The following is a 17177-nucleotide window of genomic DNA, read 5'->3' as shown; positions in this document are numbered from 1 at the left end:
TAAAATTTTTGTTTCAAATTACTTTTTGAATCTTAAATTTTACTTGAAATGGAAAATTATCCTAAATGAAAATATTATAATTAATTAAGAAAATATTTATATATTTATAATTTGGTGATTGAATGATATATATATATATATATATATATATTTCACTTTCATTTCCTAACCACTCTAAAATGTTATTTGAGTTCTTTATAAAACATAAAATTAATGTTAATAAGACCATCATGTAATATCTAATATGTAGGAGACAAATAGCTATCATTTATCATGATTTACATGAACACCTATATTTATCTTATACTAGTGTCTCACCCCACGACATTGCAACCAAACTTCACTATAATTGGTCCACAATTAATACAACTATTAGGAATTCACCTCCTTACCATCATCAACCCTTAGTAAGTGATATTATGTTGAACTCTTGTTTCATCAAAAATATGCTTTGGCATAATATGATCCCAAAATATCGCAATATAGTTAATAATAACTCATAATTTTGTAATTGTAACCAATTATTATATGATTAGGATCTAATTTAATGTAGTGAACTTCCTCATCTTGTACATTTATAATCTTACTTCCATACGGCATCCTAGGGCCCATCAAAATCAATATCCTGCACTTGGTCATATAACTATATACAATTTAGAGTACAACTAAGATGTATCTTATCATATATAGCAACGCCCAAACACACACACAACACATACACAATACTCAAATTCAGGAACTGCAGAAATTTGTGTGGAGTCCAGACGTAGCTTTGTGTCCAGACTTCAATAAAATCATGGCATCTGCTCTATACAAGTGGAAATTCTTTACTATTTCTTATTTAAATTTTTTCTTGCAGCCCGACTGACCCGGCCCATAACAAATCTTGTTTAAATTTTAGGGCTAAGCATTTCTGCTCTTTTTTTAAATGAAATATCGCAAAGACATTATAATTTTTAGGATTTTTAGCTCAAAAATATTTCATAGTTGCTGAGAAAGAAAAATGAAGGATAACCGATGAAAATGAAGATGAAGATTTGTCTGGAGGAGGCCAATGCGATAAAACTGAGGATTTGTTTGGAGGAGGAGAAGCCGATGAAGATGAAGACTGGTCTATATAAGAAAAAGACGATGAGATGAAGATTGGTTAGGAGTAGGAGAAGCTGATGAAGATGAAGACTGATTTGGAGAAAAAGTCGATGAAGAAATGGGGAATATTATTTTTTCTATACACTTAGGGAAAATGTAATTTTGAAGTATTATTCCTATATTGATAGTTTTTTATGTACACTTAGAGAAGATGAAGATATTTTATTTTATTGATATTTTTTTCCATTGTAGACGACTATTGGAAAAAACACTACACATAATATAACACCACATTCTTAAATAAAGTATGCTATGTACCGTTGTTTATATGCTATATTAGCTGTGATAAAGAAATTTTGGTATGCATTAGTAGACATTTTAATTAAAGTGAAAATGTGCTATGTATCACTATATTCTTAAATAAAATCCACTATGTATCGCTACATGTATCGCTATGTAACAATCATATTGATTTAGATGTAAGAAACAATCATAATGATTTATATGTAAGAAATCTGATTAAGAAATTCATAATTATTTAGTATTGCTTATTGATAAATAAAGAAAAGAAAGAAAAGCTCATTTTCCACCTCCAAATCAGTCTTCATCTTCATCTTCATCTTCACTAGCTTCTCCACCTCCAAACTAATCTTCATATTTATCTTCACTAGCTTCTTCAACTCCAATTAAATATTCATCTTCTTCTTCATCAGCTTCTCTTCATTTCTTCTTTTTCAGCAGCTATGAAAAATTTATTGAGTTTAAATCCTAAAAAATATAGAACTTTTGCGGTATTTTATTTAAATAAAGAGCGATATTCTTAAACCCTAATTTTTGAGCTGGCAATTTTTGGGCCGAGTTAGTCGTGCTGGCAAGAAAAAAATTAAATGTGAAATAAAAATGAATATCCACATATATAATAGAGGTGTTGTAATTTTATTGGAGTCCGGACACAAAGCTATATTCGGATTCCGCACAGAATAATTTCTCTTAGTTGGGAGCCAAACATCCAACCAACAAACTAAATAGAATTGCGATCAACTTGACCTTTCACACTTCATCAAAGTTGGCACTTAGTTTTAAGTTTTCTTTAGAGATTGGTACTTGCTCGATGACTTCTACAATCTCCAAACAAGATCCTCACTGTATATTTAATTGGAGAATTTCTTTCTAATCATTTACTACGGCTTTCACATAACATGCCCTGAATTACAGCAAGTCGTCTGTTGTTACCACCACATAATCTCATCTCGATAATTCCATGGTAACATGATACGTAGTTCTGATTGGCTAAAGATTGCATTATATAGTTAGTCACTGACGATTAACAACTAGCTTTCTCCAAGGCAAACGCGCGCTACTCGTGCGCGAGAGATCGAAGGTTCCATGAAGAAACTCTCTTTAGCACTTTGCAGACTTTCTTTGCCGAATCCCTCGAATCCCTTTGCTGTTGCGAATGTCCGCTCGACAGAAGAAATCTGGCGTTGGAAATCGATTTTGTCACATCTCCTCCGTAACAAAGATATTGAAGAAGCCCAACGCATCTTCCTTCAAATACCATCTCCAGATGTTCATCTCTACACCATGATGATCAACGGTTACTCGCAAGCCAACCGGATTAACGATGCGTTGCATCTGTTTGATAATATGCCTGACAGAGACATTGCCTCTTGGAACTCCATTATCAAGGGTTGTCTAGATTGCGGAGATTTATGCCTTGCACATAAACTTTTTACGGAAATGCCTGACCGCAATGTGATTTCTTGGACTAGTATTGTTAATGGGCTTGCCAAGTTTGGTTGCATTGATGCTGCAGAGAAGCTGTTTTACAAAATGCCTAGCAGGGACACTGCCGCGTGGAATTCGATGATCACAGGATATTGTGACAATGGTAGAATTCAGGATGCACAATTGCTGTTTGAGAATATGCCTCACCGCAATGTGATATCTTGGACTGCAATGATTGGTGGACATGATCAGAATGGTGATAGCGATAAGGCATTGTGTCTTTTCCATCAAATGTGGGTTCGAGGTATCAAACCCACTTCAAGTACATTTGCTTGTCTGTTAACTGCTTGTGCTAATTCACCTGATTCAGAACTCGGTATCCAGATCCATGCGATTGTTATCAAAGCTAGTTATGCCGAAGAAAATTTTACATTAACTTCTCTGATCACTTTCTATGCCAAGTGTAAGCAAATTGAAAGTTCTTCTAAACTTCTTGATGGGGTTGAGGATAGAAATGTGTTTTTGTGGACAGCTCTTATAACTGGATATGGTTTAAATGGCAGGCATGAGGAAGCATTGGATGAATTTGGCAAGATGGTTCGATCGGCGATCAAGCCAAATGAATCTACTTTCTCAAGTTCATTGAACTCATGTTGTGGGCTTGAAGCTCTTGATAGAGGTAAAGGAATTCATGCTACTGCCATTAAGCAAGGATTTGACTTTGACATATTTGTCGGAAACTCTCTTGTAGTAATGTACTCAAAATGTGGAGATGTAGCTGATGGCCTGAAGATGTTTAACAGCATGAGCAAGAGGAACCTCGTGTCATGGAATTCTATTATTGTTGGCTGTGCTCAGAATGGTTATGCATCAAGGGCACTTGAACTGTTCGATGAAATGTCAGCTTGCCGAATTAAACCTGATGAGATTACATTTGTTGGGCTTCTAACTGCTTGCAGTCATTCTAACATGATTGAGAAGGGAAGACAGATTTTCAAACTGTTAAAAGAAAACCCTTCTGTTGATGTTAGAGTGGAGCATTGTGCTTGTATGGTGGATATTTTCGGTCGTTCCGGAAACTTTGATGAAGCAGAGGAGTTCATAAGAGGCATGTCTGTGAAACCAAATGTCATGATATGGCTGGCCTTGCTTAGTGCCTGTAGAGTGCATTGCAATGTAGAAATTGCAAGGAAAGCTGCAGGAGAGATCTTTAATCTAGACCCATATAACAGTGCTGCTTATGTATTATTGTCTAACATATATGCTTCTGCTGGTAAATGGAATGATGTGGCACAAACAAGAATGATGATGAGGTCTTCTGGTATTGTGAAGATTCCTGGTTCTAGTTGGATTACAGTACATGAATCCCGATACGAATTTGTTTGTGGAGATAGATCCAATCCTTTGACCACTGAGATAGACAAAAAACTTGATTGGCTGGATGAAAAGCTGAAAGAGCATGGTTATGTCTGTGAGAAAACCTTTGCCTTGCATGATGTGGATGATGAACAGAAAGAGCATTCATTAAAGTATCATAGCGAGAAGATTGCTGTTGCTTTTGGTCTTATTGTTACTGCAAATGGAAGCAATATAAGGGTTATGAAGAACCTACGGGTATGTGGTGACTGCCACACGGCAATAAAGCTGATATCAATGATTGTTGAGCGTGAGATTGTTCTAAGAGATTCAAGTCGTTTTCACCACTTTAGGGATGGTTTGTGTTCTTGTGGAGATTATTGGTAGACTATAATAATCAATTCTATTTAACGAGGTCCGTTAATGCTTTAGCAAGGAGCTTATAAAATGACAGTATAAAATAAACTGGATGTAGTAAAAGGGAATGAACTATATCCAGTGGAGATTTTAATCAACTTCTGCTTTAGTATTTCAACATAAAAAAACAACCAAGTGGTGGAAGTTTAAGATCATGGAGCCTCCATTTACCATAAATCTGAACTTTCATATCGATGTAGAGACTAGCAAAATTGATCGAGATGGAAATCATTGTACTGAAGGTATGATTTCTTTCAAATATAAATTTATTCATTATTGATTTCATTCCTTGTGTTCTGTACATTTGCTTCAGGTCAAAGAAGCATGCGTTTGTTTCTTTACATTGTTTTGTTGGTTGAATGGTGAAACAATTCCTAGAGGGATTAGCATAATCATAATTGGGAGCATTGGCAAATGCTAAGTGGTCCTTTTCTACTGAAACAAGAAAAAAAGGTGAGTAAAAACGAATTTCTTATAAATTATTTGTCTTCCATTATTATACAATTTGTTGATTAATATCATTATTTTATAAATTTATTCCTTATTAGGATTATAAAGGATACATTAACTGATCTATCAGCTATGGGTATTACTAGGTCAAGCTATGTCGACTTCACTCCAAAGAGAACTTATTGAACTTTGTTTGGTATTTCGGTTGGGTTACATCAAGGATCATCCTTAAGCCCATATCTTTTTGCTTTAGTCATGGATGTTCTCACTAGACATTTGCAAGAGGATGTACCTTTGTGTATGCTTTTTGCTGATGATATTCTTCTTGTTGATAAGACTAGAGAGGGAGTTGAAGGTAAACTTGAATTATGGAGGTCAACTTTAGAGTCTAAAGGTTTTCGCTTGAGTAGATCTAAAACGGAATATATGGAGTGTAATTTTAGTAGTAATAGACCTAGTGAAGGGATCGTGACTTTGGGCGATCAAGTCATTAATAAGAGTACACGTTTTAGATATCTTGGATCTATTGTTCAGAGTGATGGTGAAATAGATAGGGATATTATCAGTAGAATTCAAGTTGGATGGTTGAAGTGGAGGAATGCATCGGGCTTGTTATGTGATAGAAATGTACCCCTCAAACTTAAGGAAAAATTCTATAAGATGGTATTGAGGCCTGCAATGCTTTATGGTGCCGAATGTTGGCCATTAAAAGAGAAGCATAATACTAAGTTAAGTGTGGCAAAGATGAGGATGCTCAGGTGGATGAGTGGCTTTACCCTTAGAGATAGGATACGAAATGAGCATATACGTGAAAAGGTTCGAGTAGCTCCAGTAGAAGATAAGATTAGAGAGAGTCGCCTTAGATGGTTTGGTCACATAAAAAGGATGCCTTCCGATGACCCGATTAGGAGAGTAGAGATATTAGATTTGACTTGTGTTAAGAAAGGTAGGGGGTAGACCTAAAAAGACTTGGTTAGAAAATATTAGGAATAACCTTTCTTTATTAGATTTAAATGAGAATTTGACTTTTAATATGACACAATGGAGAAAAAGGATTCATTTAGCCGACCCCACGTAGTGGGATAAAGGCTTGATGTTGTTGTTGTTGTATATATATCTAGGGTAATGTTGTTTGGTTAGAAATATGTTAATAGTATTTTTTCATGAAATATGTAGCACTTCAGTCTATTATGGTATTAGAGGATAATTTGTTTGAGGCATTGAACACACACAAATTAAAAATTTTATCATTTTAAATTTGAGAGCATGACTTTAGATAATTTTTAAGAGAGTTGAGAAGATTCCTTAGTATGTTAAATTATTTTAAGTCAACCATTTTTGGCTCTATAAAATGAGCATGTCATTTTGATTGATTTTGTTCGTAAACCAACGCTCCCCCCCATATGGCTAGGATAATTTTATTTATAAACCACCCCTAGAGACCGTTCATGAGTTTCCAATAGTTTGCTTTAGTATGCCCCTTCTTGCAGTAGTAGCACCATAGGTTGCATTTTCGATAGAATGTTCGCCTTACATCTTGGTTCATTCATTGATAATTAGTCATTTAATTTGAGATCCTTCTTCTATGTACATGGAGGCATGAGATGACATGACTTTTTTCCCAAAATTTCGACACAAACCTATTCAAACTCTATATTGACATTTCTAAGAAACTCAAAAATCATTTTTCTTACAACATTTCATTTTAGAACCACAACATCAATGTTGTATGTAATCTTAAAATCTTGATAAGAATCTAAGACAAAATATAGATATTTTATTTCATTGATGTATTTAATGATATATGTGTTATCTTGTTTGGTTGTTGAGAGTTTTGTCTGTGTTTCATATATGAGGGCAACATTCTTGACTTTTAAGAATGTTATATCTCAAAATTTCTTGCATTTGGATATCATGTAGGTCCATAGCGATAGCATCATGGAGACATCTTCATCCTTAAGTGAAAGATATAATTTAGTGTCAGTTTTTCTTTCATTTCAAGAAGATTTTCACAATCTGATATCATTTTTGATAATTTCTTCCATTCATTTGGTACAAAGTTTGTTTATTCTAAATTTCTCCTTTGATTGGTTTATGGCATTCAACTTTTAGAGACGGATATAAAATGGGTATAGATAATATTATTTAGAATACTTTATAAATCTACACAATTTTAGGAAACTAATAATTATGACAATCTGATATCATTTTAGATAATTTCTTCCATTCATTTGATACATATTTTTGTTTATTCTAAATTTCTTTTTTGATTGGATTAAGTTGATTTTCACTATTTATGACAATCAACTATTAGAGACTTTGATATCACATAGAAAAGAATGATAAAAAAACTTCTGTCTTGTTATGATACAAAATGGGGATACATAGTGTTGTTTAGAATACTTTAGGAATCCATACAATTTTAGGAAACTAATAAATACAATAATTTGAAAACATTCCATAAAGTTTTCAACTAATATTACTCACAATTTTGCTACAATCAACCACCTAAACCTGCTCGTCATTTCATTCCAAATTTGTTGTTGTCCACCTGCATATCCTTTTTTTTATTGTTTTTTTTTTATGGAAATGCCAATTGCATTAAAAGAAAAGAAGAAAATAAACCTAGATACAAGCTACTAGGTGATAGAACATCTATCACCGTCCTCCTTCAATAAAGAAATGAAATGAGGATGAACATTATTACAAGTAAGATCATCCCAATAAAAATCTCCTTATAAAGCTAAGTTAGCACAAAAATCTACCAACTTATTATAATTTCTATAAGAAAAATGAAATATGAATGAACCAAAATCTTTAAGGAATGATAGATCTTCAAAATCATCTTCCCTCTTTCTCCAATCAGCCCTTTCAACCGACTTTTGAAGATGTTTGATGACATTTATATTATCTCCCTCTATGATTAAGCCTTTAGCTTCCACCATCCATTCCTTAATAACCACCTTCAAGTATCGAAATGCAGCAAGTTCCAATGCTCCTATATCCCAATGAGAGCATTTAAAACCGAAAGCTGAGAGAAACCTCCCTATGTGATCTCTAAAAACTCCACCAATGCCTGCTTTATAGGATTGTAACAGAGCTGCATCAAAGTTAAATTTAATCCAATAAGAATAATTCAGTCGAAGCTGGTTAGCACCCCAGTTTTCCGAAATTAGATTAAACTTTAAAGCATTAGAGGCTATGCTGATAGCATTAGATGCAATGAAACCCAATCCGAGTTCTTCATCTCCGTGCTTAACCCGGTTCCTGCTTTTCCAAGAAACAAACACCATTGAGCAATACAAATTTCCAATGAATTTATTGCCACCAGATAGAGCTTTAAGTTCTAATATGCAATCAATTAGTGAAGTAACCGTTGGAACTTTGAAACCCCAATCATTCAACTTGGTTGTAGCCATATGGATCAAAGAACAATTCCCTACCACATGATTTATGTTTTCTATTTCCAAACAACTCCTAGGACAAGAGTTGTTATTTACCATCCTCCTATAAAATAAAAAATTATTGGCAGGTAAGGCGTTATTAAATAGATGCCACCAAAAGCATTCTACCTGTGGAGATAACTTTAACTCCTTGAGCCATTTGCTGTACACCTCCTCATGAACCCTTTTGTTCTTAGCCACCATAGCCGAGATAGATTTGCTAGATAATTTCAGCATAAGTCCTAACTGATCATTACAGTTCTTATAGATTTGAATTTGAGAAATACTATCAGCCAAATTTTGACCAAACCACTTTTTTTATTGTTGTTGTCTGCAACGTAGTCACCTAGACATTTATGCTATCTATTTTTTCTAAAGGTAGTTGTTGTCAACCAACACATCTTTTCTTTTTTTGTTACTCGGCGCCTTCCCATAATTCTCATCTGATTGTTGTTCTCTAACTTTCAAACTTAATATCTCCTTCATTGAACTGATGCTAACTTTCATTCTCCCAAATCTCTTGTATTATCACTCATGGTTACCTTTTGTTGCCTACATTTTTTAAAGCAATAGTTTTATAACCAATTGATGAAATGAGTACAAGATCAAGCAATTGTAGCGAATGACTAGTTGAAAAAACAAAACAAAATACACCATTAAAAAAAAATTAGAAAGCGGTTAAGCAAGAGTTCTAATGAAAGTGGAGAAACCTAACAGTCCTCATGTAAAGCATCTTGCTTGACGATTGGTAAACCTTAGACAGTGTTAATATATTTTTTCCTATTTTTGTCCCTCATAACATAGAGAATTTGAAATCTTCTATTCATTTATTTTTCTAGGCTATAAATAGTAGTGTTAAAATCATAAGTGTAAGATATGAAGCAACATGAAAGTAACATGAAAAGCCAATTAAATAGGGTGATCCTTATGATTTGATCCAAAAGGTGGTAATATCCCATAATGATACTATATCACTATCCCCTTCTCTTGCCTTAATGATGTGAAAGAAGGTAAGAGGCGGGGTCTCTAATATGGTTACATGGGAATAGTTGGTATTATACTTGCAAGTCAAGGTAGCACAAATTATGTGGAGTAGCCAGCAAGCATATTATGTGATTGGCATTGTGATGTCTAAAGAGTTTGCTAGCAAGCATCTGGGTGATGACCATGGAATGATTAAAAAACACCAACTATGTTTCTACCAATACACATGAAAGATCATGATTCACTTTATGAAAGATAAGAATTATCATGCTAATTTATTGCTTATGGAATATGGAGTGATTAATTATGAAATATGCATATGCATTGTCTACTTATATGGTTGCAAATGATGTGACATGATCTACATGTTTGCTTAAATGAGTGATATGACATGATATAACTAAGAACATGAATATGTCATGACATACATGATTTTAAAGTTCATACTCGTATCTTTGAAGTTACTTTCACAGAGGGTTCAACTACATCACACAACACTTGCTATCAAAGGTCCACTTGCACTTGACTTTTACAGTTCAACAGAACTCATACAAAGAATAAAAAATTACTAATATTTTGTGCAACATATTACTTATATTTTATTCATTAAACTATTGATATATGCAATGCAATGATCATAATGCACATGTTCTGATATATGTTTATAACTCTACTTTCACTAATGTCCTTTAGCTTCTCACACCTACATCTAGCAAGTGGTGCCAAAATTAAAATAGAACAGAACAGTGCCAAATAACCTCTCACATTTGCTTTTAGTAAGTGATGTTAGAATCCTCCCACATCCACACTAAATAGATGGGGCACTAATAGAACATATCGCTCTTGTAATATATCAGAGAGTGTAATTTCTCATATATCGAAATATCTCCAATACCATGCTATGAATATTATCAATGCTAATGTAATAGTATCTAAATTATAAATGCAATGTCTCACATCATACTTACTAAACATTTCCTATTTAGATTCCAACTTCATAAAGATTTTCATATGAATATTTAAATATTTTTATATAACTATTGCAAATACCAGAAAGACCTCAATCGAGTTGTATACTAAGAAATTTGTGTAGAAAAAAATAACTAGTAGAAGTTTGATTTCATATAGTCAAAATATTCAAAATAAAGTAAAACATCATAAAATTAAACAAACAACAACATCAAGACTTTCTCCCATGAATCCTTTTTCTCTATTATGTCATATTAAAAGTCAAATTCAATTATAAAATTAGAAAAAGAAAAATACATTTTTACTCATAACATTTTATACAATCATTAGAATTAAAATAAGAGATAGGAATTCAGAAGTCTACCTTATACTCTAAAATATCTAGAACAAGCTCAACGAACGAAACCTTAGCTTTAGCCGCTAAATACCCTCTCTTTCCTTCTATCTCTTGATCTTTTCTCCCTTTTCTCCTCCTTTCTTCTCAGGCAAAGTGACTGGGAAAGGTGAGGTTAACAAATGGTTTAAGATATTTATTATTTAAAAAATCACTAATCTGGCCCAACTTCGCGACCTTAGCCTTCTTGGTGTTGCAATGCTCCCAGAAAATCTTCCATATTCTTTCAAAATCTTTTCATTTGAATTTCGTACGACGGTGGCGTCACCCGGCGCCACAACACACATTCAATCCCTTTCCCCCACCTAAGAACTTAATGTTGCAGCGCCAGTGCCACTCATCTCAGCACTGTGACGCTCCAGAGCTATTTTGATGACTTCAAATTTCGTTTCTCCAATCTAATTCTTGACTTATTAAAAGCTTCCTTAAATACTTTAAGACTTATAATTGGAAATCATAATTGGAAATCAAATCAAAATTGACAATCATTAACAAAAGTTACCTATATTTTGACTTTGTGGATATTACATTAATAGTCCATAAAAATGATGATCATGGTCATTAATGGTGGCCAATGGGTGGCAATCTTTGAGAGCAATTGATGTTGTTAGATATTGTTAAATTGCAAGTTCATTTTTAATTAAAAGTTGATGTGCAAACTTACCATGCGAGTTCATGCCTAATTGATTAGGATTATTATGACTTTTAAAGAGTCATATTTACAAGCTAAATGAACATTCTATCCTATTGACACCAATGCTTTAATCATTTGTTACTATGGTTGCAAAACTATCTGTAAAACTTAATAACATCAACTGAATTAATTAGAGGTGTAAATGAGTCAAATTTGAACAAACTTGCTATGTGTTCGTATTTGGCTCATTTGATTTTATATTTATTCTAAATATGTTCGTGTTGAAAATTATTTGTGATTATCATATTTGTATTTGACTAGTTTAAATTCGACCTACAGCTGATATTGTCTTCTTGAAAGTTGCATGTTTTTTGGCTATATAGCAAAAGGAATCAAAAAGATCATTATGGTCATATAAACCGCTCTTCTTTCGACAACAACAACAAAAATTTGTCACTCTCATCATTTCTCCAAACAACATTATTAATTGAAAACAAAAAGAGTACAAAAATTTACAGTTGGTTTCTTTCGAGGTAAACTAATCAACTAGTCATCCATTTCCAGATAGAAAATCATATCACTGAGCGCATAACCAAGAGAGATTTTACTCACCCTTCTGAAATGGGGGGTCATGCTCCAAAAACTCCTCCACAGTCGGAGGAAACTCAATCGCTCCGAAGGCATTATCATCATCATCATCATCGACCCCACGGCTCGCCTCCATTGATACAGCTTTTGCCAGAAGAAGATGCGCGAGCCTTGCCGGCTCTCTCCTTTCCCGCCGGTAGTGCTCGATCCAACCATCAAGCCGCCCCATTTCTTTCTCGCAAATGGGCCCCTTGACTCCTACCGCTTTTCGATAAAACCCCCCTCCGCTGCAATGGCAAGAGCCCAACCCACCGCCTCCGTCTTCGCCGTCGGCTGATAGGCCCAGAAGACTGATGAGGCGATCAATTTCATCATCTTCTTCTTCATATTTGATGTCGTCTTTCTGGGCTGCCAGTGAAGGAGCCGGGTCGTATACCATTGGCGGGATTGAGAGGAACTCCGGCGCAGGGCCGCATTGTGGATCATACTTGACGTTACACAATCTATCATAACAATTTAACTGAAATTAAATAAATAAAATATATTAGGATATGAGTCTTACTTATTTATTATGGTCATTAAGGTTCTTTACATCAGAAATTCCATGAGAGTTTATAAGGTGAAAACAATCTGATGCGTCTTTAACGTAAAAAAAAACTAACAAACCTATAGAAAACTTCATTAATACCACAACAATGGATGATTTTGTATTTTCTATTCAACAAGATAATGTGATTTACTATAAGAGATATAGCCCCGCTCTACCTCAAAACATAATGTTGATTTTGTTATTCCTGAAAATCTCATGGTTGTTAAGATTTAATTTCTTGTCAATCAAACCATTATATACATAAATTAAAATCATCATAGTTCAATTCATTTACTACTAGCATTTTTCTTTTATGTTCCTCTTTCAATTCCCTCAAACTAAACATAACCGAATTGGAAATGATGAATAAGTTCAATTTAATTTAGTCTTAACCTTCTTTATTTAGTTGCGATTAATAAGTTAAATTTTTGTTTATGATTTTACAACATAAGCAACTTCCATGTAGGTTCTAATACAAGAAAAAAACATTAACAAGGTCACATGCAACACTATAAACCTCACAAACATTTATTAGATTAATTCAATCCTTCATCCTCTACAAATCACATTTAAGTTATTGTCACAATTGATTTTCACATAACATGTTTTTCATAAGTAGTTACATTATTATAACTAAGATGCACATGCATTACAATGATTGATAGAAGCTAAGCAAATCTTTAGATCAACAAATAGAGAAAGTTTTTCATAAAAATAAGAACTTTGAAAGGTTCTTAAAGGCATCAACAATATTGCTAAAAAATTTTAATGACTAACAACATTTATGTAAACCTTGTGACATTAGATGAATTGAGAATAATCATGTTTTTTCTCATATTGATGATAAAAAATATAATATCAGTTTAAATGAAATTAAATATATTAAATACATTAATTGAACTAAAAAAATATCATTTATGAAATCTATACTACTATTAAAGTGCCGCTTGTGCATCTTCCCATACGTCATCCTGGCCATTAAAAATTTTATAGCTTTATATCAGTCGTTGATTTTATTAAAGCTTTATCCTAAGTTGTGTTTTCTCTTAAGGCATCCCTCCTCATTTCTCTTCACATCCCTACACTCTTCATTCTTATCAAAAAAAATCCTTACACGAAATGACGCTTTCATATATCCTCTCTCGACGCCGAAGCCTACTGTATCTCGCGCTTCTCCCCCATTGTCGCTTCCTGCCTGCTCACCGAACTCACCAAAAATCCCGTTTCAAAAGGTAAACTTCTTACTGTTTTTTTTTTCTTCACGCATCTTTTTAAATTCTTAAAATAGTTGTTGTCGATTTTTTTTTTTTGCTCTTACCTTGCTTTTGTTCGGGTTTCGCTCGCCGAATCCTTCTGTATCTCGCGATTCTCCCTCTAATCCAACGCGGCTATACAAATGTTGTTCGAAGCCCCACGAGTTAACCTATTTTTTAATTCTTAGGGGCTGTTTGGTATCGGATTTAAGTCGGATTTACGCTAAATCCACCCAAATGGTTTTTGTGTGCTCGTTAAACCCAGGGATTCCCCGGATTTAGGGACCTAAGGCTTAAATCCCGGATTTACTAAATCTCTCTGTTCGGCGGATTTAACGCTATTTAGCAGAAGAAGAGGGCGAAAGGGAGAAAGTTACCTTCACATCCAGCGAGTTCCCGTTCTTGCTTCCGATCAAAATGTCGAAATTTCCAATCCGACAGGAAGGGAAAGATGTCGAAGGTGCGAAGTTGAACAGTCACGAAGGAAACGAAGAAGCTACGCATGCGATCTCTACACCTCCTGCGCGCGAAGAAGCGAAGCCTAACAGCGACGACTAAAAGAGAAGATGGCAGGCAAACCTTCACGCGTCTAAGTTATTATTGATTTACTTAATTAATATATTTTAAAATATTAATAAATAAGTAGAATAATTAAATAATTAATTGTTTAATTAGTGATGTATTATTCACTCTTTCTGTCAATACGCATTAATATTTGCACTTTGATTTTCTTTAACTTTTCATTTTATGTTTCTCTTCTTATTTTTTTATATGGATTACTCAATGTTTGTTACTGAATTTAGTTCTCCTTAAACAATTTTGATATTCCATTTCTTGTACTTCAAAATTTGTCTCTATTCAATATAAGAATTTTATAAAATTATACACTTTGAAAATTGAGATTTTATTTTATTTCTATGTAATTTTTTTTATATTTGATTGTGCAATATTTTGATTTATTCATATTTCTCGTTTAAATTTTTTTGCCTAATATACTATTTTGCAGGATTCGCTATCCATAAAATCCAACCCACGATTTTGACCTGCTAATTGTTCACTGTTGTTTTTTGATAATCCTCTTGCCCTACATATCATTCAAGGTAAGTTAACTATTATAAACAATTTGTCATTTACTATATCATATAATTGCTCATTATTGATTTATGTAAAGCCTTTGCAAAAATCCTTATTTTATTATGCTTACTTACATTCTAAGATGTCTCACATTCTTATTTATAGTGATTGTGTAAAGTTATTAAACTCTAAAAAAATTATTTAATTTGATTTCTAAATTTTATATAATTATGGAGCATCTAACTTTCTCTAAAACAATTTTTTTCATGAGTTCAGAGCAATTGTTATTTCTCATAATAATTTTTAATTACTAAATTCCCTATATGATTCAACCAATGCTTTTTGAGAGTCCGATAACATGAATAACTTTAACCCTTTATTCATTCATCACAATCATTAAAAAGTAACTATCGCGAACTTTTTATCCTCATATCCATATGAGTCCATTGAAGCTCCCCAAATTCAAATAATTTTATCTTTTCTATTGACTTCGTTAGCATTATTTGTTTTAAATATTCTTTTTTTTTATTGGAAAATGTCTAAATTTTTTAATTTATTTTGACCTATCCTTGCAAATTCATGTTGTTTGTCTCCACTTTAATTCTTACATCCATAGCGAGAAAACCTTATGATCTTTTTCAATCTTTATTTCTATTTTACTGGTTTTAAAAGCTATCTAAACATCTTCCAACAACATAAAAATATTCATCAACATACATCATCTGCTTTTGATACATATTTGATGACAAATCTACAAAATATCAACACATCTGAACAATCATTGGGAGAGGTAATAAATTTTTTCAATTATTATTATAATTTCTTTTTAATAAATTAATTTTTGTACATTTCAGGTAAAGTACTACTCTACAAGAGTAGTAATAAAAGGACTTAATCAAGAAGGAAATCTATGGTACAATTCATGCAATACATGTAAATAAAAAAGTTTTATTATTGATGTTATTGCAAAATGTTCTAAATGTTCAAAAGAAAATCCTGAATATAGTTTGAGGCAAAACATTTATATAATATTATCCTATTTGAAATAAAAAAATTAAACTTCATAACATATTCCAAAAAAATTATTTTCACATGTATCTTATCAAATTACGTGTTGAGGATATTAGTTCAACTGCAATATTTACAGTTTTTGATAATGAAGTTGAACAACTTATTGGCATGCCAGTTACAAATTTAGAGAAAATAAAGGTAAATAATTTTTTTATGTCATTCTATTTATATTATAACTTATACATGCATACTCTAATATATATATTTTGTTTTTTTAATATAGGCATCCAATATTGAAGATTATAATAACATTATCACAAATATTTGTGATAAGGAGCTGATATTCTCAGTAAAGGTTCAAGATAAAGAATATGGAAATCGAAGCTTTCGTTCAATTACAGTTCAATCAATAAAAGAAATATCTGATGAAGTTATTGAGACCGAACCTAAAAAAATCAAATTAGAAGACCTTTAAACTTTCATCATTATTCCTGTTTAACTTACATATTTTAGTCTTGATACTCTAGATATTTATTTCTTATTTATCCGTCTTTCTCTCTCTCACTATCTCTCTTTTTAGTTTTCTTTATTGCAAGTTATAGCAACTTTAAGAGTTGGTGACATTCGTTAGATTTTAATATTATGTTGCATATCTATTTCTAATAATTAACTTTTTATTGAACTTGCCACATGTTTTAAGTCCTATTAAAAAATTTTCACTTCGTCTGATTATGATTAACTCAATCATAAAAATGAAATTACAAATACATAGCAATATACTTATCTTAAACATAATATGATTTTTGTATGCAATTATATGATTACAATACTATATTTTCGTTCATGGTAGCTGCTTATTCATTATCTCTTATCTTTTTGTTAGGAAATTAAAATGTCTTCTACATTTAAGTCAAAAGGTCTTTCAACTGATCATGTATTACTTACTAATGATAATTTTGCTGCAAATTCCTTACAAGTCTCTTTTCTTATGAACTTGCGAATTGTAAAATTTTTATTTCTGTTAATTATGTTTGAGATTTTCATGTCATATTTATTTTGTTGTAGGAAAAATGATAAACTTTCTGAACCATGCCTCATTTATACTTCCTATTTTTCAATTTATTCGTTAATACGTTAACAATTTTAACTTTCCTCTAACTTGATTCTTCTAATGTTATTAGTTTTTTCTGCTTCATAA

General features: G+C 32.5%; 3 protein-coding genes across 5 annotated transcripts in view; 2 read left to right on the top strand and 1 right to left on the bottom strand.

The window, feature by feature from the left end:
* Positions 1-2131: 2131 nt before the first annotated feature.
* The window catches only part of LOC110099377 (pentatricopeptide repeat-containing protein At5g46460, mitochondrial), an 18988-nt gene continuing 3942 nt past the window's right edge, over positions 2132-17177 (top strand). Inside the window, exons 1-3 of one of the 2 annotated variants that reach the window (XM_028699552.1) lie at positions 2132-2353; positions 2436-4832; positions 14901-14994. In XM_028699552.1, coding sequence (XP_028555385.1) covers positions 2476-4560 — 2085 coding nt within the window. In that variant the 5' untranslated portion in view covers positions 2132-2353; positions 2436-2475 and the 3' untranslated portion in view covers positions 4561-4832; positions 14901-14994. Of the gene's footprint in view, positions 4833-14900; positions 14995-17177 lie in introns of both variants that reach the window. The other variant, XM_028699551.1, reaches the window with a different exon arrangement.
* On the bottom strand, positions 7560-12520 carry LOC110099399. Of its 2 annotated transcripts, none has more exons than XM_020826530.2 (2): positions 12077-12520; positions 7560-8140 (listed from the first exon to the last, which is right to left on the bottom strand). In XM_020826530.2, the coding sequence occupies exons 1-2, from the start codon at positions 12489-12491 to the stop codon at positions 7776-7778; spliced, it is 780 nt and encodes a 259-aa protein (XP_020682189.1). In that variant the 5' UTR covers positions 12492-12520; the 3' UTR covers positions 7560-7775. The 2 variants fall into 2 exon arrangements, with proteins under 2 accessions (XP_020682189.1, XP_020682198.1); XM_020826539.1 differs by lacking the exon at positions 7560-8140 and adding an exon at positions 8150-8307.
* LOC114580831 lies at positions 15661-16645 on the top strand. Its single transcript, XM_028699553.1, has 4 exons — positions 15661-15758; positions 15823-15881; positions 16063-16177; positions 16263-16645. The coding sequence occupies exons 1-4, from the start codon at positions 15711-15713 to the stop codon at positions 16452-16454; spliced, it is 414 nt and encodes a 137-aa protein (XP_028555386.1). The 5' UTR covers positions 15661-15710; the 3' UTR covers positions 16455-16645.

This window comes from Dendrobium catenatum, unplaced genomic scaffold (genome assembly GCF_001605985.2).
Source record: "Dendrobium catenatum unplaced genomic scaffold, ASM160598v2 fragScaff_scaffold_1338, whole genome shotgun sequence".
Classification (NCBI taxonomy): Eukaryota; Viridiplantae; Streptophyta; class Magnoliopsida; order Asparagales; family Orchidaceae; genus Dendrobium; species Dendrobium catenatum.
This window is presented reverse-complemented; position numbering and strand designations above follow the sequence as displayed.